Source organism: Molossus molossus, unplaced genomic scaffold, assembly GCF_014108415.1.
Source record: "Molossus molossus isolate mMolMol1 unplaced genomic scaffold, mMolMol1.p scaffold_m16_p_19, whole genome shotgun sequence".
In the NCBI taxonomy this organism is placed as follows: Eukaryota; Metazoa; Chordata; class Mammalia; order Chiroptera; family Molossidae; genus Molossus; species Molossus molossus.
The window spans coordinates 31,391,395-31,414,124 of record NW_023425354.1 but is presented as its reverse complement, the minus strand read 5'-3'; the positions used below and the strand labels follow the sequence as shown (position 1 = coordinate 31,414,124).

Below are 22,730 nucleotides of genomic sequence, written 5' to 3'. Positions count from 1 at the left end.
GTCCCATCTTTATAACACTAAGCAGGCCCCAACCACCCTTTCCATGCTGGTTCTAGGACTGCAAGATGAGGGGTGGTCACTTGTCAGGGGCACAGACTCACTCAGATGTCTGGAGGCCAGGAATTCCATAAGAAGGGGATCTCCCATTTTAATCCTGCCCCCAAACACATCCAGCAGCCAGTCGTGGGCAACCACCCATCTACTTTCTGTCTCTATAGATTTGCCCATTTTAGACATTTCACATAAATGGAATCATATATTACGTAGTCTTGTGTCCGGCTTCTCAGCATGTTTTTGAGGTCCATTCATGTTGTAGCATGTATCAGTACTTCATTCCTTTTTATTGGAGAACAATACCCATTGTCTGGACAGATCACCTTTCGTTATCCAGCTGACGGACATTTGGGTTGTTTCCATTTGGGAGCTATTATGAATAACGCTACTACGAACACTGTATACAAGTCTCTGTGCGCGTCTTTCCATTTTTCTCGAGTGGGTACCTAGAAGTCAAATTGCTGGGCTTTGTTAGGTTTATGTTTAACATTTTGAGGAACTGCCAGGCTGCTTTCCAAAGCAGCTGCACCATTTTACATTCCTACCAGCAGTGACTAGGGCTTCCAAGTACTCCACATCCTTGCTGACACTTGTAATTAACGTTTTTATTATAACCTTTTTAATGGATGTGATGTAGTATCTGCTCATGGCATTGCTTTGCATTTCCCTAGTGACTAATTATGTTAAGCATTTTTTTCCATGGGCTTGTTGGCCTTTCAACCTGGGGATATGATGGGTCAACTGCATATTTATTTTAAAAAATCCAAGTGGACCTGTGTAGTTCAAACACATTATTCAAGGGTCAACTATATGATTTGCAAATATTGTCTCCCAGTGTTAACATTTTGATTTTGTCCTTGGAAGCAAACTTTTAAAAAAATTTTGCTAAAGCCTAACTTATCTTCATCATTTTTTGTGTGTCGTATCTAAAAATCATTGCCTAACCCAAGGCCAGCATGAAGACTCATGATTTCCTCTAAGAGTTTTAGTTTTAACTCTTACATTTAGGTCCATGATTCATTTTGAGTTAACTTTTATATACAGTGTGGGGTCATGGTCCAAATTTGTTCTTTTGCATGTGGATACTCAGTTGTACTGATACCATTTAAAAAGACCATTCTTTTCCCATTGAATTATCTTGGCCCCTTTGTGGAAAAATCAACTGACCATAAATGTTAGGGTTTATTTCTGGACTCTCCGTTTCAATTCTATTCCATTGATTCCAAATATCTATTTTATTTTATTTTATTTTATTTTTTTTATCCTCACCCGAGGACATTTTTCCATTTTTTGTTCAGGTAGAGTGGGAGGGAGAGAGAGGAACAGAGAGAGAGAAACATCGATGTGAAAGGGACACATTGAGTGGTCGCCACCTGCACAACCAACCAGGGCCAGGGACAAACTGCAACCGAGGTACATGCCCTTAGCGGGAACTGAACCCGGGTCTCTCCGGACTGCAGGCTGATGCTCTAACCGCTGAGCAAAACCGGCCAGGGCTAAATATCTATTTTATTTATTTATAAAAGTATTGATTTGAGAGAGAGAGAAACATCAATATGTTGTTTCAGTTATTAATACATTTATTGGTTGATTTTTTTTTTTTTTAATCCTCACCTGAGGACATTTTTTTGATATTTTGTTCAGATAGAGTGGGAGGGAGAAAGAGAGAAACATCGACGTGAAAGGGACACATCGAATGGTCACCACCCACACGACCCAACCAGGGCCGGGGACAAACTACAACTGAGGTATGTGCCCTTAGCGGGAACCGAACCCGGATCTCTCCAGACCATAGGCCGACGCTCTAACCACTGAGCCAAACTGGCCAGGGCCATTGGCTGATTCTTATATGTGCCCTTACTGGGGATCAAACCCACAACCTTAGCATATTGGGACGATGCTCTAGCCAACTGAGCGACCTGGCTAGGGCCCAAATACCTGTTTGAGTTAGGGCTCCCTTTTTGAGTCAGTAACAGAATAGAGGCTAAAACAGCTCATTTACCTGAATTTCCACTCTGGACTTTTGGAGGAGCTGGGTGGGGGTGCTGCACTCAGGGCCTACTCCAGGGGAGCTGGCCTGTCAGGGAGGACAGAGTTTGAGGCTGTGGGGACAGGACCATGAAATGAACAAGGTTTTCCTGCCCCCTCTCCCGGAGCCGCAGTTGTCTGCCTGCTGCTCACATTCCTGCACAGCCCCTGCCCTGGAGGCCCCAGGAGGGAGGGCTGGAGAGGGAGGGCACTGGGAAAGAATGTGATGCCTTACATGGCAGTCAGGAGGGAGAAGGCGCAGCGCCCTCCCTGCCCACCCCACCTGCCTGGACAGTCTGTGGGCTCTTCAGCCACCTGCCTACGTTAGCACCTCCCATTCTCCAGCTGCCCTGAGGAACCAAGGCCAAGGGCATCAGGGCTCAAAATAGCCAGGCTGCTGAGCCCTGAAGAGCACAACTGGAAGCGAGAGAGAGGGCAGGCAGATGCCCAGACCCCCACAAACCTCTGCTGTTTGGGTGTAGTGAGTGAAGGGGAGATGAGGCTGGGTCCCTAAGTCCTCTCCCATCATGGGTAGTGTTTGCAAAACTGCCTTGGCTCATGGGAGGGGAGGCGTCTGAGAAGCTTGAGATAAGGTGAGAACCTCACAAAATAACCGCCACTGTAGCTGTGCCTTTGATCAGAGAGAAGTAGAGATGCTGGAGGAGAGAGGGAGAGTACGAAGCAGGGGCTGTGGGTACAGAGACAGGCAGCCTCCCTCCGTAGAGTCAAACACTTTATTCAGCACAGGAATGTCTGAACAGAGGCCTTGGGCAGGGTTCCCGACAAGGAACTCTACTTCAAGCCCCACTGCAAACAGAACAATCATCATGTAAACCATGGGGACCACGGGGAGGGGCTGCGCACAATGTCTGGGTCAGGTCACACTGGCCAGCACATGGTAAAGCTGGGGCAACTGGGGCGGATGGCCCGCACCCAGGGCCAGCCCAGCCTGGGACGGTGGAGGGAGCAGCTCCAAGTAGCTCACTAAGGTAAGCCAGGGTGGGAGGAGGGCAGAGGCCCGGCCAGTTCAGGGGATGATCTCGGCCACTGAAAGGGACTGGATCAATTTAGCTCAAGCAGCCAGGGCTGCTGTGTCAACACAAGTTTAAAAAGCCCTAAGATCCATAGCCAGTGTGGGGGTGACAGGGGAGCTGGCCCCTCGGGGTCATCACTGGCTCACGGGCAGGGCTGTGCAGCTCACAGCCACATGCCCCGCAGCCCTGCCAGTCACCTCCAATCAGCAAGCTGTAGATGACACTGACCGTCCCTGCCCAGGACCTCACTTCCTCAACTTGGGCTCACGGTGGAAGAGGGAAGGGGCACTAGTGGGCACAGCAAGGCTGGTCTGCCAGAGAACCACCCTTGACAACTACAGTCCTTCACTGAAGATCCATGATTTGGGGTGGGGAAAGGTCTCAGGGTCTGCACCAGGAGGAGCATCAGTTTAAACCCTCTGCCCAGAGGACATGTTTATTGCAGGGCCCTCAGATGGCCTGAGAAACAGCCAGCCAGGACCTCTGTTTTGGGGCCCTCCCAGCTGTGCCATTATGCAGGGTGCACATGGGGGAGGGGGAGACTGGGATTCTGAGAGGGAGGGGGAGAGGGTAAGAGTGTAGAGTGGAGGTTAGGAAGGTGATGTCGGTACCCTGGGACCCTTGGGGGTGACAAGGAGAAGCCATGCATGATGGCACAGTGGGGTCCCGCTGAATTCCTGATTAACAAATGCTCTGAGGACCAGAGGTGGGAGGCAGAAGACAGAAATACCATCTTCCTGGGCCCACTCCTGCTAACCCACCACGACCAGTAATGAGAATGGCAGGAGCAGAGCTCCTTCCATGGGCTTTGGGCTCGTATGTAAATACACACGGTCACCACCAGGCCACCGAGGGGAGCTGTCTTGGGCTGGAAGGAGATTGGGAGGGCAAGGCTGGTGCCCAGGGGTGTGAGTGACAGCCAGAGCCCAGCCTCTCTAGAAAATCACTACACAACAAACACACAGCTGAGGTGGCAGGGGACCCACGGGAGGGCCGGATCTAACTAAGTGACTCACAAGCAGCTGGGGGAGGGTGGCAAGAATGACACAAATGCTCCAAAATCCAGGGATCACAACCAACACGCAGAAAAGCACAGCTAATCACCATGGAGTGGGTGGGGGAGGGCAGTGGGCACACAGCCCCGTGAGGGCTCACTCGTCAAACTTCCCTTCCCGAATATGCTCGAAGGAGAAGGGTAGGAACTTGAAACCGGTCCCGCTGTAGAATTTATTCTGGAACTCGACCCTGGGGAAAGGGAAGAAGAAAGTCATCATCCCACAGAAACCTTTTGGGATTTCCCATTTGGGCCAGAAAGATGCCCAACCCCACGACCTCCGAAGCCTTCCTTTCCTAGCTGAGCTTGGGACGGCAGCTCGGCCTACTGCCGCCTCTGCCAGCCCACCCAGCCCAGACCTCGGCGACTTCTCCCAGGGCACACAGCCCTGCTTCTGCGGCCGGGCCTGCCCTCAGCAAGGGCACTGCACCAATGCACTGGTGTGTCCTCCGTTCCTGCTCTGACCTGCTGAGCAGAGAGCCGTGTGCGAGAGTTCAGCTGGCTCGAGTTTGACAGCAAAGAAGAAGGGCCCCCAAACACCGTAGCCTGGCAGGGCTCACAGCAGGCCTGGGAGGGAAACCCCGGAGCGGTGAACTCAGCTCCAGGAACCCAACGAGCACCACTGTTTTCTTGCTTATCTGTTTCCTTGGGGGGAGGAAGGAGAAAGGAGGTGTCTGAGTGAACAGCAGAGCCTTGCGGTTTAGGGGAGGAAATTCCCAGGAAAGGGGGGAAGTCAGGAGGGGAAGTCTCCTCAAAGCTTTGGCCAAAATATGCTCCAACTACAAAAACATCTGAGAAAAAATTCTTCTCTTGGGGACTGAAAGGAAAAACAGCTTCAACTCCCTTCCCAGGCAGCTCAGTGTCCATCCCTGCCGGTGTCCCTGGGGCCCTCTCAACTGGAGGGAAGAAGAGTGTGCTCCTGTGAGCACTTGGCTGTGCTTCCCCCGCAAACTCGCCCTGGATGGCTGCCCAGCAACCAAATCAGCACCAAATAAGGGCAGAAAAATGCATGATTCAGAGGACAGAAAAGCCAAGGAGAGCTGCCCTGCGGAATAGTTTCCACTGGGGCTGTGCGACCCTGGGGGCATCAGAACCCCTGCAAGAACAGGCGAGGGGGGAGGTAGGCGGTGTGCACAAGGCTTCCTCCTCCCTCTGAACCCTGAGCCCCGAGGGGACCGAGCAGTCAGGGGAAACTGTGGGGAGTTTGCGGGCATCAGGGCTGTCTGCAGGTGGCACCGAGAGGGCCCTGGGGTGCTGGCCCAGGACAGTGACGGCAGAGCTGCAGCTCCATCCCCAGGAGCAGAGGTGAACAATGTTCCCTGAGGCCCCAGGACAGGTGGCCTTCTCTCCCAGCCACATTCCAGGGGCTGGGCCAAGGTCCCCAAGCATCCCAGACTCTGGAGAATTCCCATTTGTTCCTGGGCCAAGCCCCCAGGATCCAGGAGGGTGTGTTTCAAACTGAAGCCAGTCACAAGATTCTGGGCAAGAGCAATCCAAACCGGGACCTGACTTCACCTCACATCCCAAAACTCCTAAGAGATCCTTCTGCCAGTTCCAGCTACTGGGTCTCCTCTGGGGAAAGGCGGCGGGGATGGGGCCAGGTCCCTGCTTGTCACCTGCCGCTGTTAGGTCTAAATTCTTTTTTTACATTTTTTTTTATCCTCACCTGAGGACATTTTTGCATTTATCTTTAGATAGAGCAGGAGGGAGAGAGGGAGGAAGAGAGAGAGGAACATCGACATGAGAGAGACACATCGAGTGGATGCCACCCACATGACCCCAACTGGGGCCAGGGACAAACTGCAACCGAGGTACGTGCCCTTAGCAGGAACCGAACCCGGGTCTCTCCAGACTGCAGGCCTACGCTCCAACCGCTGAGCCAAACCAGCCAGGGCTGGAGGAGAAGTTTTCAGATACTTGTGGGCTCACCACCTTTCTCCTGCCATCCCTCTGTGAGGCCTAGGGTGGCCACCACTAGGGATATCCTGGGCATCTCTGGGCCAGCCTGACTTCACCTTCCTTCTCTGCTGTGCTCACCCAACCTCCTGGCACAGAGCTGGAAAGCGATTTCCCTGTGGGTCTTCCCACCCCCTTCGCCCTTCCAACCAGGGAAATGTGTGCTTCCTGAGAAAGTACAAACACGAAGTTCTCTGTGTGAGGGTGCAGCGGGGCCTCACTGGCGCCCTGCAAGTTTTTCCTTCATTAAGGGCTCTGCTTGGGGCGCCTCCAGGCCCTACCATGCTCCAAGCTACCAAAACACACCTCAGAATTTCACAGTGGTGAGGACAGCCCCAGGCAGTCGGATGACTCTCTATCACCCCTTCCAGCGCCAGCACCTGGCAAAGGCCACCCAGTGACCCAGAGGACAACTGGGAGCCTGCAGAGATCCTCCTGCTATGTAACAGGAAACCGTGTTTCCTTGAGTGAGTGAAGGGGGAAGAGTTCCGGGGCTCATTCACTGTCCTGGCAGGGGGGTGACTGAGGGGAGGCCGGTTCAGAAAGATGATTCTAGGCCCAGCTGCTTCTCTGACCCTTTCTGTCACTCTCTGAGCAGCTCAGGGCCTGGAACACATGTCTGCCTGATGGCCCGTGTGTCCAGACTACATTTTAGGTGTTCTTACTTTGGGAGCAGCCAATCATTCACTCAGCTATCCCATGGTGTCCTGCCTACTGCATTCCTCACAGCAAACTGGTCCCCGTTCTGTCCCTTTAGCCATCAACCGACCTGTGAGTGTGCAAGGGCACACACCTACACGCATGGGGTCTGCTGGATAAGGTGCCCCAGGGAACAGTCTTCCTGCTAAAATCAGTTTGGTGCCCGCAATTATAACTACAAATCATATCCCTGCCTTTGCCTTTTCTGAGGAAGAAAAGACATCTCGTTAGGGTGGTGGGAAAGCCCACCCCCTTTACATCGCTGGAGAAGAGAGGGACACACACTCAGTAGGAGACGGAGCTAGCAGGTTGGCACATTAACCTGCTCGCTGTTGTTTTCAAATGTCACCCACCTCCTTCTGACCCTACATGGATCTCAGACTAATGGTCTATATTTGGTATCAAATAACGTTTTCTTCTTGTTCTCACGGAAGAGACCCAGAACTTGTATAACGGGGCAGCCCGTGCGTCAGAATCAGGAAACCCCGGCTGAATACCAGGGGTAAGGTGACAAGTATGAAGGCATCCAGGCTGACACCAGGAAAAACAGCAAGCATGTCCCCACAGCCATTTTCAGCAGGACCAGCTGTTCCTACCCCTCACCAGAGGGCTGCAGCTCAGAATTCCTGTCTCCCCAGGAGGCTCAGGCATGCCTGAAGCACATCCACGTTTGGCCAGGAGGGGGTGCACGAGCACCAATTCATTCCCTTCTTTTGCGTGGTGGGGATGAGCTCTACACACGCCTTCCCTTCGACAGAATTAGAAAAGTTCCTGCACAAAGCAGTTTTCGCTGTTTTTCCCTATTCTACCGAATACTTGCACTACCAAACCCCAGAAGTGCAATGTGGCTGACAAGCCTGTTCCTTACAAACTACATCCGAGAGGCATTCAGATGGTAGCACGTATCCTCCCACCCAGTGGTCCCTCTCTCTAAACAGACTAAAAATTTTTTTAAACTGATTTTTAGAAAGAGAGGAAGGGAGAGGGAGAAAGAGAGAGAGAAACGTCCATGTAAGAGCGATACATGGATCGGCTGCCTCCTGCACACCCCCCACCAGGGATCAAGCCTGCAACCCAGGCAAGTGCCCTGATAGGGAATTGAACCCGGGACCTCTCAGTCCACAGGATGACGCTCAATCCACTGAGCCACACCGGCCGAGCAGGGCACCCCACTTTTAAGCAGGGCAGCCATGATCTGCACTTGAACAACAGTTCACATGTACCAGGGCACTGTGAGAGTCACTTGGTATGTACGTTATCTCATGTTTAATCATGGCAACCTTGTCATGGCTATTACCCTCTCTTCTCACAAGAGAAAGTGAGGCTCAGAGAGGTAAGTGCTCCCCTCAGGGTCGCCCCCAGTGTGGGCAGGGCTGGAATTTAATCCCAGGAGGCCTGATTCTGAGGCCTGCTCTCTTGTCATCGGTCACTTCCTTGGGCTCACTTATGAGGATGAGGGAAGACACTTTCACTTGAAGGCCACAGGTGAGCCTGAGGAGAATGTAATCCTTCTGCGACAAACATGACCTCGCAAACTGCCCAGGCCTGCTCTGGAGATCAGGCCCAGGGCCAGGCGGCCCTCCCACACCCTGCTGTGCCCAGCTCACTGCTCTGTCCAGCAGTTCTGGTCGGCACCTCACCTGCTCCCCATCCTGCCCAGGGAGAAGGCAACAGGCTCCCACTTGGGAATCAAGGTGGGGTGGTAATTGTTCCCTCAAGCCCAGGGCTCAGGAGACAGAGAAGTTACCAGGAAAGGAAGGACGCCAGGAGCACAAGAAAAAGTGAGTCACCACAGGCCGGCTACAGACATTCCCTCACACCGAGAGGCCGAGAGGCCGAGGAAGTGTGCTGGGAGGGAGGACCCTGATAAGCTAAGAACAGGGGAGCGGCCGGCAGTCTGAATCATGCGGAGCTCCTAACCTCCTGGCTGTCCCTAACCTCCTGGCTCCACAGTAAACAACAGCTGGCTGGGGAGGAGGGAGGCAAGGAGGAGAGCCCGTGTGCTTCTGAGCTGTGGGCTGATGCAGCAGGACTGACTCCTCTAGAGGAGCTTCTGAGGGAAGACTAAGTCCCAGCCCATCTCCCCTGACTGCCTCACTTTTCTTCTCTGTAATTTAGAAAAAACAGCAGAGTCTTTGAGGCTCAGCTGTAACAAAGCCAGGAGGAAAATCTAAGACAGGGGTGGGGAGGGAAGAGGTTTCAGGTTCGGGTGCTGAATTTTCTTCAGGTTTGGATGAGAGATGCACAGAGACATCTCAAGCCCTCTCTGACCTTGAGATCATTAACATCACAGAAGGGAAAATCACAATATAAAGGAGGAAATGGAGACGCAAAGAGGTACAGTGGCCAGATATAGTTCCGGACACAGGTTTAGTATAAGTATGTCCCATGCACATTTGGAAAACACTTATACTAGAAGAAAACCCCCAGAAAACTATTCACTGTTGATCTGAAATTCAGATTTAACTGGGTGTCCTACAATTTTATTTGCTGGATCTGGCAACCCTACTTCAAGGTCAGGGAGTCACAGCTTGGCCGACTCCAACTCTCCCACTCCCTAGGCTGAGCTCCCTCCCCATGCAGGGCCATTAAAGGCCACAGAGAAAACAAACAAATAAATCCCACACCTGCCCTTCTGAAGCTGCCTCTGTGTATGAAGCAGAAATCCCCCCCCCCCACTCAACCACACTGGCACAATGACGGAACAAGGGGACAAAACTGGGGTGCATGGTGCGCTAGCACCTTCCTGGGCTAGACTCCACTCCAGAGCAGCTTTTGTTGCTCTGAAGACAGAAGAAAGTTTTTTGCCAGGGCAAAAACCCCAGACAACAAACAAAAATAAAACCTCAGCAGATCCTTTAAGCCATCATCAAGAGCACTGAAGAATGGGAATCTGACAACACCCACCTGAGAATTCTCCCTGGAGGCTATGAAAAGTGAGCTGTGCTTATCCTGTGGGCATTTCCGGAAGCTCATGACTAAGATAGGTCCTTGGGTGTAATGATATGAAAGCAGACACTTCCGAGTCTGCCCTCCGTGCAGCTAAGGACAAGTCCATCCCCGCCCCTCCCCCTCCCCCCGCCCCTCACCCCTCCGCCCCTTCCCCCTCCCCCCGCCCCTCACCAGTGTAACCGCAGTGCGTGGAGGAAGGCTGAGAGGCCCTCCATGATCAGGAGGATGGCCACGGTCAGGGTGGCAAAGGCAGCGAAGATGAAGAACAGCGCCAGACTTCCTGCCAAGCTCTTCACGCTCAGGCCGATGTGGATCACCATGGTCCAAAGCACCTCAGACAGCTCTGGGGACCAGGGAGAGACACGACACCTGGTTCACTTTGGTGAGAAGCACTGCGGGCCTTGCATTTTGCTCTGCCACCCCTCACCTGGAGTGTCCCTTGCCTTCTGGCATCCCACGACCTTAGCGGGACCACTCTGCGTCGCTAACCTGGCAAAAGCACTGATTCGCCCATCTGGACATCATTCTCTGAATGTATGAGTCTGAATAATCCCGGGACATTTATGTAATTCCCACTCTCTTTAAGCCCCCACCTGAGAGAGTGCCCAGAGAGGGGGAAAGCCATAGTTCCATCGGAGAGAAATACACTCACGTGCATGGGCGAGGCTGAGGGCCCAGAGCCGCAGGTAGGAGGCGGTGTTGGAAATGCAGCCCAGGCAGTACTCGATGGTGTGGATGGCCTGGTGGACCATGGTGTCTCCAAAGTCAAACTGCGGTGGGAGGAAACCAGAGAGAAGAGTTAAGGCTGGGAGGGGAGTGTGGAAGTCTGGGCTGTGGCCACATGGCACTTTGGGCTCCATGGGCTAGGAGCGCCCGGTGTTGAACTCCAGTGGTGGTTTCGGCTATGCCATCCCCAGAAATACTGCCTGGCTTAGTCCCCAACTGAGACACCCAATTCCCCTCAAAACACTTCATTTTAATGAACTACATCTTTGTGAGAGTCTTCTCAACACTTTTGTTTTCTCTCCCTGCGAGGCTGTGAGCTGAAGTGGAGTGTATGTGAGGTTGGGAGCGCTCGGAGGAAATGGCTGTCTGGACCTGCTCCAGCTGACTCCCACCTGCTGGTGGGGTCCCCAGCTGGGAAGCGCCCGCTGTGAATAAGCCAGGAGGGGAGGAAGGGCCCCCACTCCCCAAGGCAGGCCCTAGACCTCTACAGTTACCAGTTTACCGTCACTTAATTAGTTTAACAAACTGTTGTGAGCAGATAACCAACCTCCTTTTGTGTGTGTGTGTGTGTGTGTGTGTGTGTGTGTGTGTGTGTGTGTGTGTGTGTCTTCTGAAAAGATGGCACTGGAAAACTTCGGTGAAAGTTTTACCAATTCCTACTTGGACAGTTGATTAAGACCGGACAGAATTATCTATTGGTTTTTATTTCTGTTTTCCTCACACTCCCTTTTTCCCAGTTTTCCTTTCAACATCAAAAACTATTTCCCGAATGAACGGGCAGGGCTGGAACAAGCGTTTAGGAGTCTGCATTAAGAGCTGTTCCAAGCACAGCTGGGGAGGAATACAGATGCTCTAGAAGCACCAGGTGCATTTCATGGCCTCTCACTCTCCCAGGTGGAGAAACCAACAGCTGCTATAGAACAGGAGGTCGGTCCATTCCGGGGTCCCTCCCCACAGCCCAGACCAGAACCCCAGGAGCAGAGCGCAGATGCCCAATGGGCCTCCCCATCCTGCCCCGCCCTTGGGTCAGAGTCTATTTTTCAGTAGTTTCTTTCAAGACTCATGTGACTCTACACCCAAAGTGGACCAGAATTGCCTTGGGAAATCACACAAGGCAGGAGGGAAGGGGCTGGGCTGGTCAAGAGCTGGCAGCCTTGCCTCCTGGTGTGGCCAGTGGGGAGAGGGACCAGCTCCAAGGCACTGGCTTTGAGCAGCTGCCCATTCCCTCACCTCTGACCATCTACCCGGGGTGGGGAACCATTTTTCTGCCAAGGGCCACTTGGACATTCATAACATCACTCACGGGCCATATAAAATTATCAACTTATAAATCAGCCTGCTCTAGTTGGTCAGGCTGATTTGGTGAAGTGTGCAATGCTAGCTGGTATTGTCTTGGGCCTTACATGGCCCGTGGGCTGGACGTTCTCCACCCGACACCCAGACACCTCAGGGCTTTTCTTCTGAACAGGTTTGTTAAGCCACCTGGATACCCTGAAAACTAGGGTAGTCCTAGTTACCTCAACCCCAACAATGCTGTGAAGGGTTCTGTCCCACCACTGCTGGCTGTCGCCCCAAAGCCCGTGCTCAGAGGAAGGAGAGGTCCCTGGCTTCAAGGAGTGCGGTCTTGACTCCCAAGAGCTCCACAAAAGCAGTGACTGCTGGGCTCCCTTCGAACTGGCCACTTTCAGCATTTTTATCCCACCTCGTTTCTCCCATTAAAAACAAGCAAAGAGCCCTGGCTGGTTGCTCAGTGGTTAGAGCATCGGCCCGTGGAGTTGCAGGTTTGATTCTGGTCAAGGGCACGTACCTCAGCTGTGGTTCGTCCCTAGCCCTGGCTGGGGTCGTGCGGGAGGCAACCAATCAATGTGTCTCTCTCACGTTGACGTTTCTGTTTCTCTCTCTCTCTCTCTCTCTCTCTCTCTCTCTCTCTCCCCCTCCCTCCCTCCCTCCCTTCCTCCCTCCCTTCCTCCCACTCTATTTGAAGATAAAGAGACAATAAATGTCCTTGGGTGAGGATTGGAAAACAAAAAATAAGAATGGAAGGATGGAGGAAGCTTCCCTTCCAGGCATACCCTAACTTTCTCCTGTCCTTCACTCCCAACTCCCTGCTTTGTAACCTTGGGCATTTTCTATGTAATGGGGTAGGATAACGGGGTGAGCATTAAGGAAGTCTGTCCCTCAGATCCCGTGAGTCAGCCATGGCTGACACGTTGCTGCGGACTCCCAGGGTCTCCGTTCTCCACCGCCTCCCTCACGGCCCGTCCACTCCTCACTTGCTCCACAGACAGGCCCTTCTTGGCCGGCTCACCCCTACCTCCCAGGTATGAGGCCTGACATTCTGTGTCCTGACTGAGCCTCTGCAGTGTCTGCCACTGTCACCTTTTCTTCCTCCCTCTTGACACACTCACCTCCCCCAAGGTTTTCCTCCTACTTCTCTGGAGGTTCCTTCTGTCTCCATCTTGGTTCTCCCTTAAATGTGGGAGTTCCAGTCTCAGCCCTGACATCTTTCCTACAGCACTGCCACTCAGGGCTTCAAGGCCACCCCTAGGAGTGACTCCCAAAGGGCCACCTCACTCCCATGTTGCCTGATTCCAAGTAGCTGTGCTTCATCTCCCCCTGCCGCACACAGGCACTTCAACTCTGAGCCACCCAGACTACGCGATCAATTGCTGTCCTCTGACCCACCGAGAGGTACTTCTAGTCCACGTCTCAGGTCTAACGGTGTCACTTCTAGTCCTCCGGGAACCCAGCCTGGCAATCAGTCTTGACTGCCAATATTCGCTAAGGCACTGGGACCTGTAGGTCTTACATCTTTAGTCTCATATTGGTCCCTTCCTTTCCAACTCCTCCTGCAAATGCCTTGCTTCACTCCAGGCCTCCCAATTCTTTCCTCACTCATAGCAGGCTAGCTGGTCCCCATGCCTCAAGACTGTGCCGCCTCTCCACTCAATATGTCCTGTAACGTCCCCACAAGGGTATCTCAGTGATGCACCTTTGTTGTGTCACTTCCAGCGTCACCACCCTCTGACGGCTCCTTGTCCAAACAATCTACGGCTCATTTCTGCCAACTTCTAGTCTCACCTCTCCCAAGTCCCCCAACTCCTGATTCTGGTTTCAGCCAAGCTGAATACCTGCCTCTCCTCCAAGTGTGATGGGCCTGCAGGCTTGTGTCTTTACGATAACTATTCTCTGTACCGCAGGCCGATGCTCCAACCGCTGAGCCAAACCGGCCAGGGCACGATAACTATTCATAGATGACTCTGCATCCCCTTCTCCCTCCAGAGACTCCTGATTGACCAGACTAAGCTTGTCGATAATTTCCTTAGGGAACCCTTTCCTGGTCTTCTCTTCCCCACCCCCACTCAGTGTTTTTCAGGTGCCCTCTCTCTGTGTTCCCACAGCATCCTGGACACACTATGCTCAAAGCATCTGTCACTCAGACTATCTCCTCAATTTGTTTGGGAGTTCCTTGAAGGCAAGGACTGTGACTTTCTTCCTTCAGTTTCTGCAGTATTAAACAGAGAGCCTGACACGTGGAGGATGAATGGATGGATGGATGGGTTGGATGAGCGCACCTGGTGAGGTGACAAGTGGAGGGTGAATGGATAGATGGATGGGTTGGATGAGCGCACCTGGTGAGGTGACAAGTGGAGGGTGAATGGATAGATGGATGGGTTGGATGAGCGCACCTGGTGAGGTGACACAGTAGGGAGAGGCACCACTGACCCTTGCTGAATGGTTACACCTTCAAAGATTTCCCAGTCAAATGACCTGGCCCTGTGGCAAACAGATTTTCACAGCCAAGCAAAATGAGGGAAGTTCTAGAAGAAGTAGGCTGGACTTTTTTCTTTTTCTTTTTTTTAAATCCTCACCCAAGGATATTTTTGCATTTATCTTCAGATAGATCGGGAGGAAGAGAGGGAGAGAGAAACATCGATGTGAGAGAGACATACAGTGGTTGCCACCCACACGACCCCAACTGGGGCTGGGGACAAACTGCAACCGAGGTATGTGCCCTTAGCGGGAACTTGAACTCGGGACTCTTCGGGTTCACGGGCCGACGCTCTAACCACTGAGAGCAAACTGGCCAGGGCATAGGCTGGAATTTTTTAAAAATCTGTTTTGTTTGAAATCTTTAGATAACTGTGGCAGTTACCCAAATTTGGCTGCAGAGAACTAGACTGTGTATGTGTCTGATAAAGTGTCATGACTACTTAGGAAGCTATGAGAAACTGAACCCCTGAGGGAGCTGGGGGCCAGACTAGGGCAGCTGAATTACAGTCCATCTTCTTTGGAAGTCCAACTCCTGAGACATGGCTATAAACAAGGCCTCTTCTGACAATGACCATGGCATTTAGGTGCTCAATCAGTAAGACATTTAGAAAGAGCAGTATTGTTGGAGGCGATGCTACTGGGAGCAGGCTGGGCTCCTCATTAACAGGGGACTTGCTCCCACCGCCCTTCCAGGCAGCTCAGCCAGAGGCTGTGTGCAGGTAAGCGGTCCAGAGGAACACAGAAGCTCCTGGGTCCCAGCCAGGAGCCTCTCCAGCCTTCAGGAAGACTGAGCACTGTTTTTACATAAAACAGCAAAGATTTTCCCGTTGCCATCCCAGTGCCCCCTTACAGAAACCAGGAGAGCAGGAGAGGGAAGGTTCACGGGTCTAAGTATTTCGGAGAGAAGCTGTGGGGGAAGATGCAAACAGTGCAGCACGGCCTTTACAAACCCCACTCCCACACTCGTGTGTTGCTAAATGACTTCTTGCTGAGCTAGAAGGCCTATCCCAGATGTGGCTTGCACACTTTGCCAACTGTCTTTCTGTTCCTTGTTATTTTTCTGTGTGTGGCTAATATAATATGAACTCCTTTCACGTGGATGGGTTGTCTTTTTCTGGGATACTTCTACATCTAAGAGGCAAAGCCTCCTTTTGAAAGCTGTCTCCCTCCTACCTGGGTCACACAGAGATAGAGCTGACCCCAAGGCGAGGGTCCAGCAATTCTCACTTCAAGCATCATCAAGCTGATGAGGGCAGCAGGAAGAGGCTGGCTGCATCTTAGACAGGGAGGAAGGGGGAGCTTTACTCATAAGCACTCAGAGGATCAGGGAGGAAACAGCTACTCCCAGTGGCATAGCGGCCACACATAACATCACAGGACAGCAGGCAGAAGCCAGTGGGATTTAACCCCAAGGGGAATCACTTCAAGAATGCCAATGCAGACATTACTTGTAGCTCCTTACAAAGCCATTGTCAGAGGTATTAGATCAGCGAAGTCAATGAAACAAAGACAGAGGTGACTGACATGAGATGCAATTAATGGAGATGAGCTTTTTCAGAACATGGATTCACGAACTGGTTAGAAACGGCCAGTGAGATGCAGGACACGCGGGTATCATGTGTGGCCCCGGGATGCAGCAGGGTCAGCAAAGTGATCATAAGGACGGGAAGACAAGCCCCAGATAAACATGAAGGCAAAGCAGCTTGTTTCTTACCGCTTCATCCTCGGTAGGCTTGAAAACACAAAGTTACACTTAGTGGGAAGCCACGGCACACACAAGGTCACAAGTCATGAACACAAGACTACTGACTGCTTCTTGGGGAGGACGGTTAATGTTAAACAGGGCTAACAAGTTGGAGGCAGGCCTCCTCAGCATACAGGAAAGCAAAATCAGCAGGATTTAGAGCATTAAGATATATTTTTAAAAGGCACCCCAACCCTCAGAATTTCGTTTTTAAAATGTCAAACACATAGTGAAAGTGGTCAGTCAGACTGAAAAATCAGTCACCTGGGTCCTCAACTCTTATTCTATTTGTTGTAAAAAGAATATAATGAATAGATGAGATAAAAAAGTTCAGAGGCTTCATGGTATGAGTAGTCAGGCAAGGAGAGTGGGTTTTAAAAACCTGAGCTTGGAGGTGGTGGTGTAGGAAAAGTCTAGCTTAGCCTTACTATTTTTCACTGTCTCTAAAAGAAGTATGCAAATGACATTTTAAAAGGCTCAAATAAAATATCTGCAATGAGAGCACATTGGGACAGGACTTCAAAAGTGTCAGTGGTTACAGTTCCAACTGGAACCATCCTTGGAAGGAGCAAGGGATGAGGATGCTGTCTTAGTGGGCTGTGCTTCTGGTAATAAGAGCTGGGAAGCTGGGGCCTATTCTACCTCGGTGCCCAGGAGAGCAGTTAGTAATTGAGATCTGTGTGCAACTCAGAATTTAAGAAGTCGAACAGAACAAAACTGCTGCAGGCTCTGCCAGCAATACCTGGAATTTATGGCGCCCACTGGAAAAAGCTGTGGTGCCCTAAGAGGTCCAGAAGGCAGGCTGATCATTGGTCTCAGTATTTTCATTTTTCAAGGAAGCCTGGAGTGAGTCTGCTTAGGTACCCAAGACCAGGGCTGACCCAAGGTAGGAGAGGAAGCCCACACCACTGGATCTTACCTCTTCTGCATCTTCTGAATGGGTGGAGAGCTGGTCATGCTGAATAATCTCAGCATCCTCCTCTGTCGGTCCGTTGCCCACCCTGATCCCACCAAAGTTGAGAGTTCCCTACACACATGAACAGAAAGAGTAGAATTTGCCTGGGCTTTAATATGACATTCTGTGAGGTGGGGAAGGGCGATGGTTAGTACATACAAACCTCAGAAAACGATATGTTCTAACAACAAAAACAAAACCTGCTGATCAAATAGCTAAGTAAAAACAAACCACTGTTCCCCACCCAAACCACCACCACCCCAGCCCCAGCCCCAACTACATTTACCATCCCGTCCTGATGGGAAGAAATACGCAATTCTGCCTGCTGCACCAAGAGACAACACCCTTGCCCTGGTCAATGCTAACTGAGAATCTTGCTTGAATGGAAAAGCGTAATACAAACAGACTCTCATAACAAGTACAGCTCTCCATAAAGACATCAAGGGCCTAAGTTTTTCTGGAACTGAACTAAAGAGTAGACTTTTTAAAAGGAAGGGCACCAAATGATATGGTGATTATAACCTGGTCTGATAAGCTTTCAGTGGGAACCCCAAGAGTTCCAGCAACCTCTCCCAGAAACATGCTGGGTTTCTACTCAGAGAAAAAAGGACTTCCTAGGTGATGGAAGGGAAAAAGCTTAATCTTCATTAGTTTGTGGCTAGAGAATATTAAGTTTAAAAAAAAGAAAAAGGGCTCCTTTCCTTCAACGGAGGATTCTGGAGTGTGAGAACAACTTTTTCACAGGCATGTGGGCAGATGCTTAGGGGGTGTTTGCTTCGCCTCACTTCTCAGGCATCGTTTTCAGCAGGGTCTCCAGAACCAGAATTTCTATGTCAACCTGATTTGGAAAAGCTTAGGTTTATTGAGGCAAAAATATTCTGTGGGTACAAAAACTAGGCAGAACTGGGATTAAGTCTGACGGATACCAATTAGTGCTAACCTGCCACAGAGCGAAAGGAGCTGAAAACACAGCCCCTAGTCCTGGCCAGTGTGGCTCAGTTGGTTGAGCACTGTGCCAGGTACCAAAAGGTGGCTGCTTTGATTTCCAGTCAGGGCACATGCCTGGGCTGCAGGCTTGATCCCCAGTAGGGGGCGTGCAGGAGGCAGCTGACATGCAGCTGATGGATGTTTCTCATGTCCATATTTCTCTCTCCCTCTCCCTTCCTCTCTCTCTAAAATCAACAAAAACCTATTTAAAATAAATACATAAACAGCCCCTCGACCCACTTCATATAGTTTCTGTCTGAGGAATCAAACAAGGCAAGAGTTGGAAGACTGCTCTCCTGCAAAATGGCCTTCTGGGCAAGCAGCACAAACAATATGTGAGCAGGTTTGGTCAACTGCTCCGAGGTTCCCACTCGCACCTTCACCTTTTACCAGTTACTGACCACCAGACCCCACTGTTTGGGTAAACTCTCTCTCTTCTAGTAGTGGTTCTCATGTGCTGGGTAGAGAACCAGTTGCATCAGAATCACCTTGAAAGCTGCATTTCAGTAAACAGAGATTCTCAAATGCTACTCCCAGAAAGTGTAAATTTAGTAGGTCTGGGGTGGAGCTTAGGAAATCTGTATTTAAAAATATATACCCCAAGTACACAGTGGATGGTCATTTTGATTGTCTACCAAAATTGAAAATGCATGCACACACAAAAAAATGCACACACCCTCTGAGACTCTGCAATCCAATTGCACCCACTGCTGGAAACTTGCTTGTAAAGTTTTATTTAGGACAGGGATGTTCCCTACATTGTTATTTGTAATAGCAAAGGACTGGGAACAACAAACACATCCATCGGTAAGAAAGTGATTACATAATTTTAGCATATCCAATAGAATGGTCTATGTGGGCTGCTAGGCAACTATAAAAAAAGAGTATCACTATAAAACTATCTCCAAGATACACTAAATGTTTAATAACTTAATAAATCAAAGGGCAGAATAGTGCTACAGTTTAAACACAATTCCTGATGTGTTTTTTAAAATACACACACACACCACACACACACATCTACAAATACAATTGTATCAAAAGATAACAGATATATGCTGACATAGGCAAAAAAAATTGGAGGCAAAATGCTGTTAATAATACCCTTGAGGAGGAGAAGGTGCTAGGGAAAGAGAAGCTTTCGCTTTCAGTATTATTTGCATTTTCTTTTTTCCCGAATTTTTATAAGAGTTTATTTGAGCCAAACAGACAACATATGCTGGGGAATAAAATCTCAAATGCTCCCTTATTTTCATTTTCTAACCAAGGGCATCTATTGCTTTAATTTTATTTTTAATGTCAGTAGGGGATTGTCTGGGTCCTAGAATTATAGCCCAATTTTATTTCTTGTTCTATTTATCGGTTTTAATGCCCTAAGAAACAAGTGTTAAAGTTCACCAAGTGATTCTGATATGTAGTCAGATTCAGGAACCACTGAAGCCCTGGGCACCTCCAGGTCTTGCAAATATTACACCTGACAACCCTCAAAAGTTGGACCGAAAGGGCAACCAAGGGCGTGAGTGACAGGAGGGGACTCCTGGGATGGGTGCGAGGGTACAGGAGGCAGGCTTCAAGGTTCCTAAAGCAGAAGGCCAATTCTGAAGCTTTCCCCAACTAGAGGATAAAGTGAGGGGCAGACAGGTTAAACCTCCCAGCTAGACACTAACAACTGTCCTTTCATTACATAGGGAGTGAGAGTTATAGGAAGGGGGATGAGACACACACACACGCCAGAAGAAAAAAAGAAAAGAAAAAACTAAACTATGATAAATGGCTTACAGACAACCAAGAGGACAGAGAACAGAACAAAAACAGATCAGTGTTCATATCCTCAGCCCTTGGGGTCAAGAATCCAGGGTTCTTGTTGTAGAATTATCATCCTGATGCCTTCAGGCTGTTCTCCAGATGTTTGGCTAAAAAACCCAGTGGGCTAAGAAGAACCTGTGAATGTACAGGTTTCTAAACTGGGGACTTTAAAATTGGACAGTTGGAAAGAAAAGGATGCCAAATTTAAAAACATCAAGGTTGATGCACCAGAAGCACACCTTAAAAACATTAAGACCAGCAGAAAGAAGAGCACATGGAAAGAATGTCAATAAATGGATAGTAGCGCTTTAAGGGCTTAACATTTTTTTCTTCTGGGAAAAGAGAAAACCCCTACTTGAAAATAGTTTTAAGCAGTAATATTAAAATATCTTCTGATCCAAAATATCAGTCCTCTTAGAATAGTTCTAGAAGGATGATCACAGAAATTTTCTAAGTTTAAAATGATCAGAAACACCTAATGAAGGAAATGGTTATCCATCTAAACATTTCATTTTCTTTTAAAGGAGCATGATGCTACTAGAATACAACACTACACGGGTAACCACTACTGGTGAGACTTAAAAATCTTATAGATTCATTACCTAGAATAGATTGGACTAGTTTGATATTAGGGCATTGTAAGATTTTGATTAAGAGATGTTTTTAAGGACACATATTGAAATGCTTAACTTTTAAAGTGCAATTAGAAGAAGGAAAGATCAAGACAGAGGTGGGTCTGATTATTCCACCAGATGTCAGTACACACAAGACACCTGGCAGAGTAGAGTTCTCAGTGGAACAGCTGAGGACATGAAGTCTTCTGAGTCTCTCACAAAAAAGTAGACATGTGTAAACTTCCACTGGAAGGAGAGTGAGTCACAGCTAAAATGGACCAAATGCCCAAGCATCACTCTAAAGCAGAACTTTAAGTGTCGAGAACTCAATTCAAGAATCACAGAGATGTTCTTGCTCCATGCTGAAAAATCATCCAATACATGGTCACAAAATACAGACATGAAAGCGGATGAGTCCAAGAGCTGCCATCTTGGATTAAGATGATGGGACCCAGAGAGGGTACAACAGCCACTTTGCTTCCATAAACATGACTGTACTTACATATTTTAATAGAAACTTAGTAGATCAATGATAAAGATGATATCAGAATCTACTCGTAAGAGGTGGAAATCTTTTCTGTTGTCTCAATGAGTAACAAGGACATACTTCCCAAGAGCACATGTGTCCCATGCTCTCAATATAGTTAAAAAGAATTCTGCTGCACTGTTTGCCACCTCTAAACAAAATGTGATCGTTTAAACAGTGGTTTAAATTCACTCACTGTTGCAGCCGCTGCTGCCTCTAGTCCCTGTTGGCTCGGGGTTGGGCTGACTGGGGCCTCCACAGGTTGCCCTTCCTGATAGTGAATGGAAGAAAAGAGGAAGGGAGAAGGAAACAAAAGAGGGAGGGAGTGAAGGGGGAGACGAATGCAGGGTATATGGAAGGATGAAGATGGTCAGAAAAGGGAGAAGGAGGATCTTGTAACTCAGCTGCTCTCCAACACGAATAATAATCTAATAGCCATATGAGAGTCATGCAAAAAGATCTTCTGGATTTTACCACAGTATAATAAGTAACATTACTGCATAGCCACAAATGAATGTTTGTGTGTGTGTGTGTGTGTAGAATTCATATGCACACATCCATTAAGTAAACACATGTATGCTGCTTTTTAAAAAGAAAAAAACAACATGCTTCAAACCAAATCTTTTCCCCAGATGTTTTGGTTGGTGAAAGTGTCACGGTCTTATTTCCAAAGACAGTGTCTCAGTGTCAGCCCTGTGGTTGGCCAGGCAAACCACATGAGTGGGTTCACCGGCTACAGCTCTTGCAGCCTTGCCGTGTCTGACCTAGACAGGCCCAGACCTGGATTTTGCTGATCACAGCACGAGTAAAACATGACCAGGAAAGGTAAACACTGATGACTTATTCTCTGTACTCAAAGCTGAATCCAGATGTCCAGGCAGCAAAAACATGATTTTTTAATTTCAGCAGTCCAGTGCTCATGACACAACTGCATTGTAAGAGTATATAGACTTATGCACAATTCATTAGATCCAATGAGGAATTGCCTTGATCTTTAAAAAAAAAAAAAATCTAGTGACTTTCAGCAACAGAAATACACCCACCAAATGCTTTCTCCTCAAATACTGATGGCGAAGGACCAGTGGTTTAAACAGTAGCATCCACGGTACGCAGAGCAATGCAACCACAACCAGGAAACACTGAATTCCTTTCTGCAGAGAAGGACAGGGCACATCACATTATCAAACATGCAGTTTCCAATGCCAGCACAAATCACCCCCAAAATAGTACTTTCTTACTGATCTGTGAATAACGCTATCAGATTTTCAAAATAATTAGCAGATGTTGTGGCGAAGCCCAGGAATTGTCCCATAGGATGAGAGTTACTATTCAACCCTTTGTGGATATAGAAATTACAGTAGACTCCCCCTTACCCCTAAGTAAGAAGGATAGGCTGAATTTAGATCTGGATGTATAAATTGAAAACCAAATTCTACAGAAAGGGATTTTTAAAGTTTTTTTTAGAGTAACAAAAACATCTAACTTCCTGATCTAGGATAACCACCTAAGATAGTCTACTTCTGGGTTGACCCACCTGTCCAGAATATAGCATTGAATTACTAATGTCCTCATAGGAAAAGAGAAACATGCTTATGAAATGGATCAGAAGGCTTGGTGCTTTCTCAGATGTATGAGCATCATAGGCCGTCCACTTGTAAAAAATGAGGATAACCAAGTAGCCAAACAAAGAGGTCATGAAGATTATTTCAGGAATAAATCCAAAGTAGATATTCAGGGGCTTTTTGAAATAGCTAAAAAGGAAGAGAGAAAAAAAAATGTGAAAAGTGAACAGACCCAGGATCACCCCTACACCAAGTAGAG

The 22,730-nt window shown here is 49.1% G+C and overlaps 1 protein-coding gene across 4 annotated transcripts in view; it reads right to left on the bottom strand.

Annotated features, from left to right (window-relative positions):
* Positions 1-2,807: 2,807 nt before the first annotated feature.
* Positions 2,808-22,730, bottom strand: part of ATP6V0A1 (ATPase H+ transporting V0 subunit a1) — a 60,528-nt gene continuing 40,605 nt past the window's right edge. For 2 of the 4 annotated variants that reach the window (XM_036269220.1, XM_036269223.1), the window contains exons 16-22: positions 22,444-22,660; positions 21,953-22,060; positions 16,941-17,048; positions 15,992-16,009; positions 10,430-10,547; positions 9,949-10,120; positions 2,808-4,361 (exon numbers count right to left, since the gene is read on the bottom strand). In XM_036269220.1, the coding sequence (XP_036125113.1) occupies positions 4,268-4,361; positions 9,949-10,120; positions 10,430-10,547; positions 15,992-16,009; positions 16,941-17,048; positions 21,953-22,060; positions 22,444-22,660 (835 nt within the window). In that variant the 3' untranslated portion in view covers positions 2,808-4,267. The remainder of the gene's footprint in view (positions 4,362-9,948; positions 10,121-10,429; positions 10,548-15,991; positions 16,010-16,940; positions 17,049-21,952; positions 22,061-22,443; positions 22,661-22,730) is intronic. The other 2 variants (XM_036269224.1, XM_036269221.1) reach the window with 1 other exon arrangement.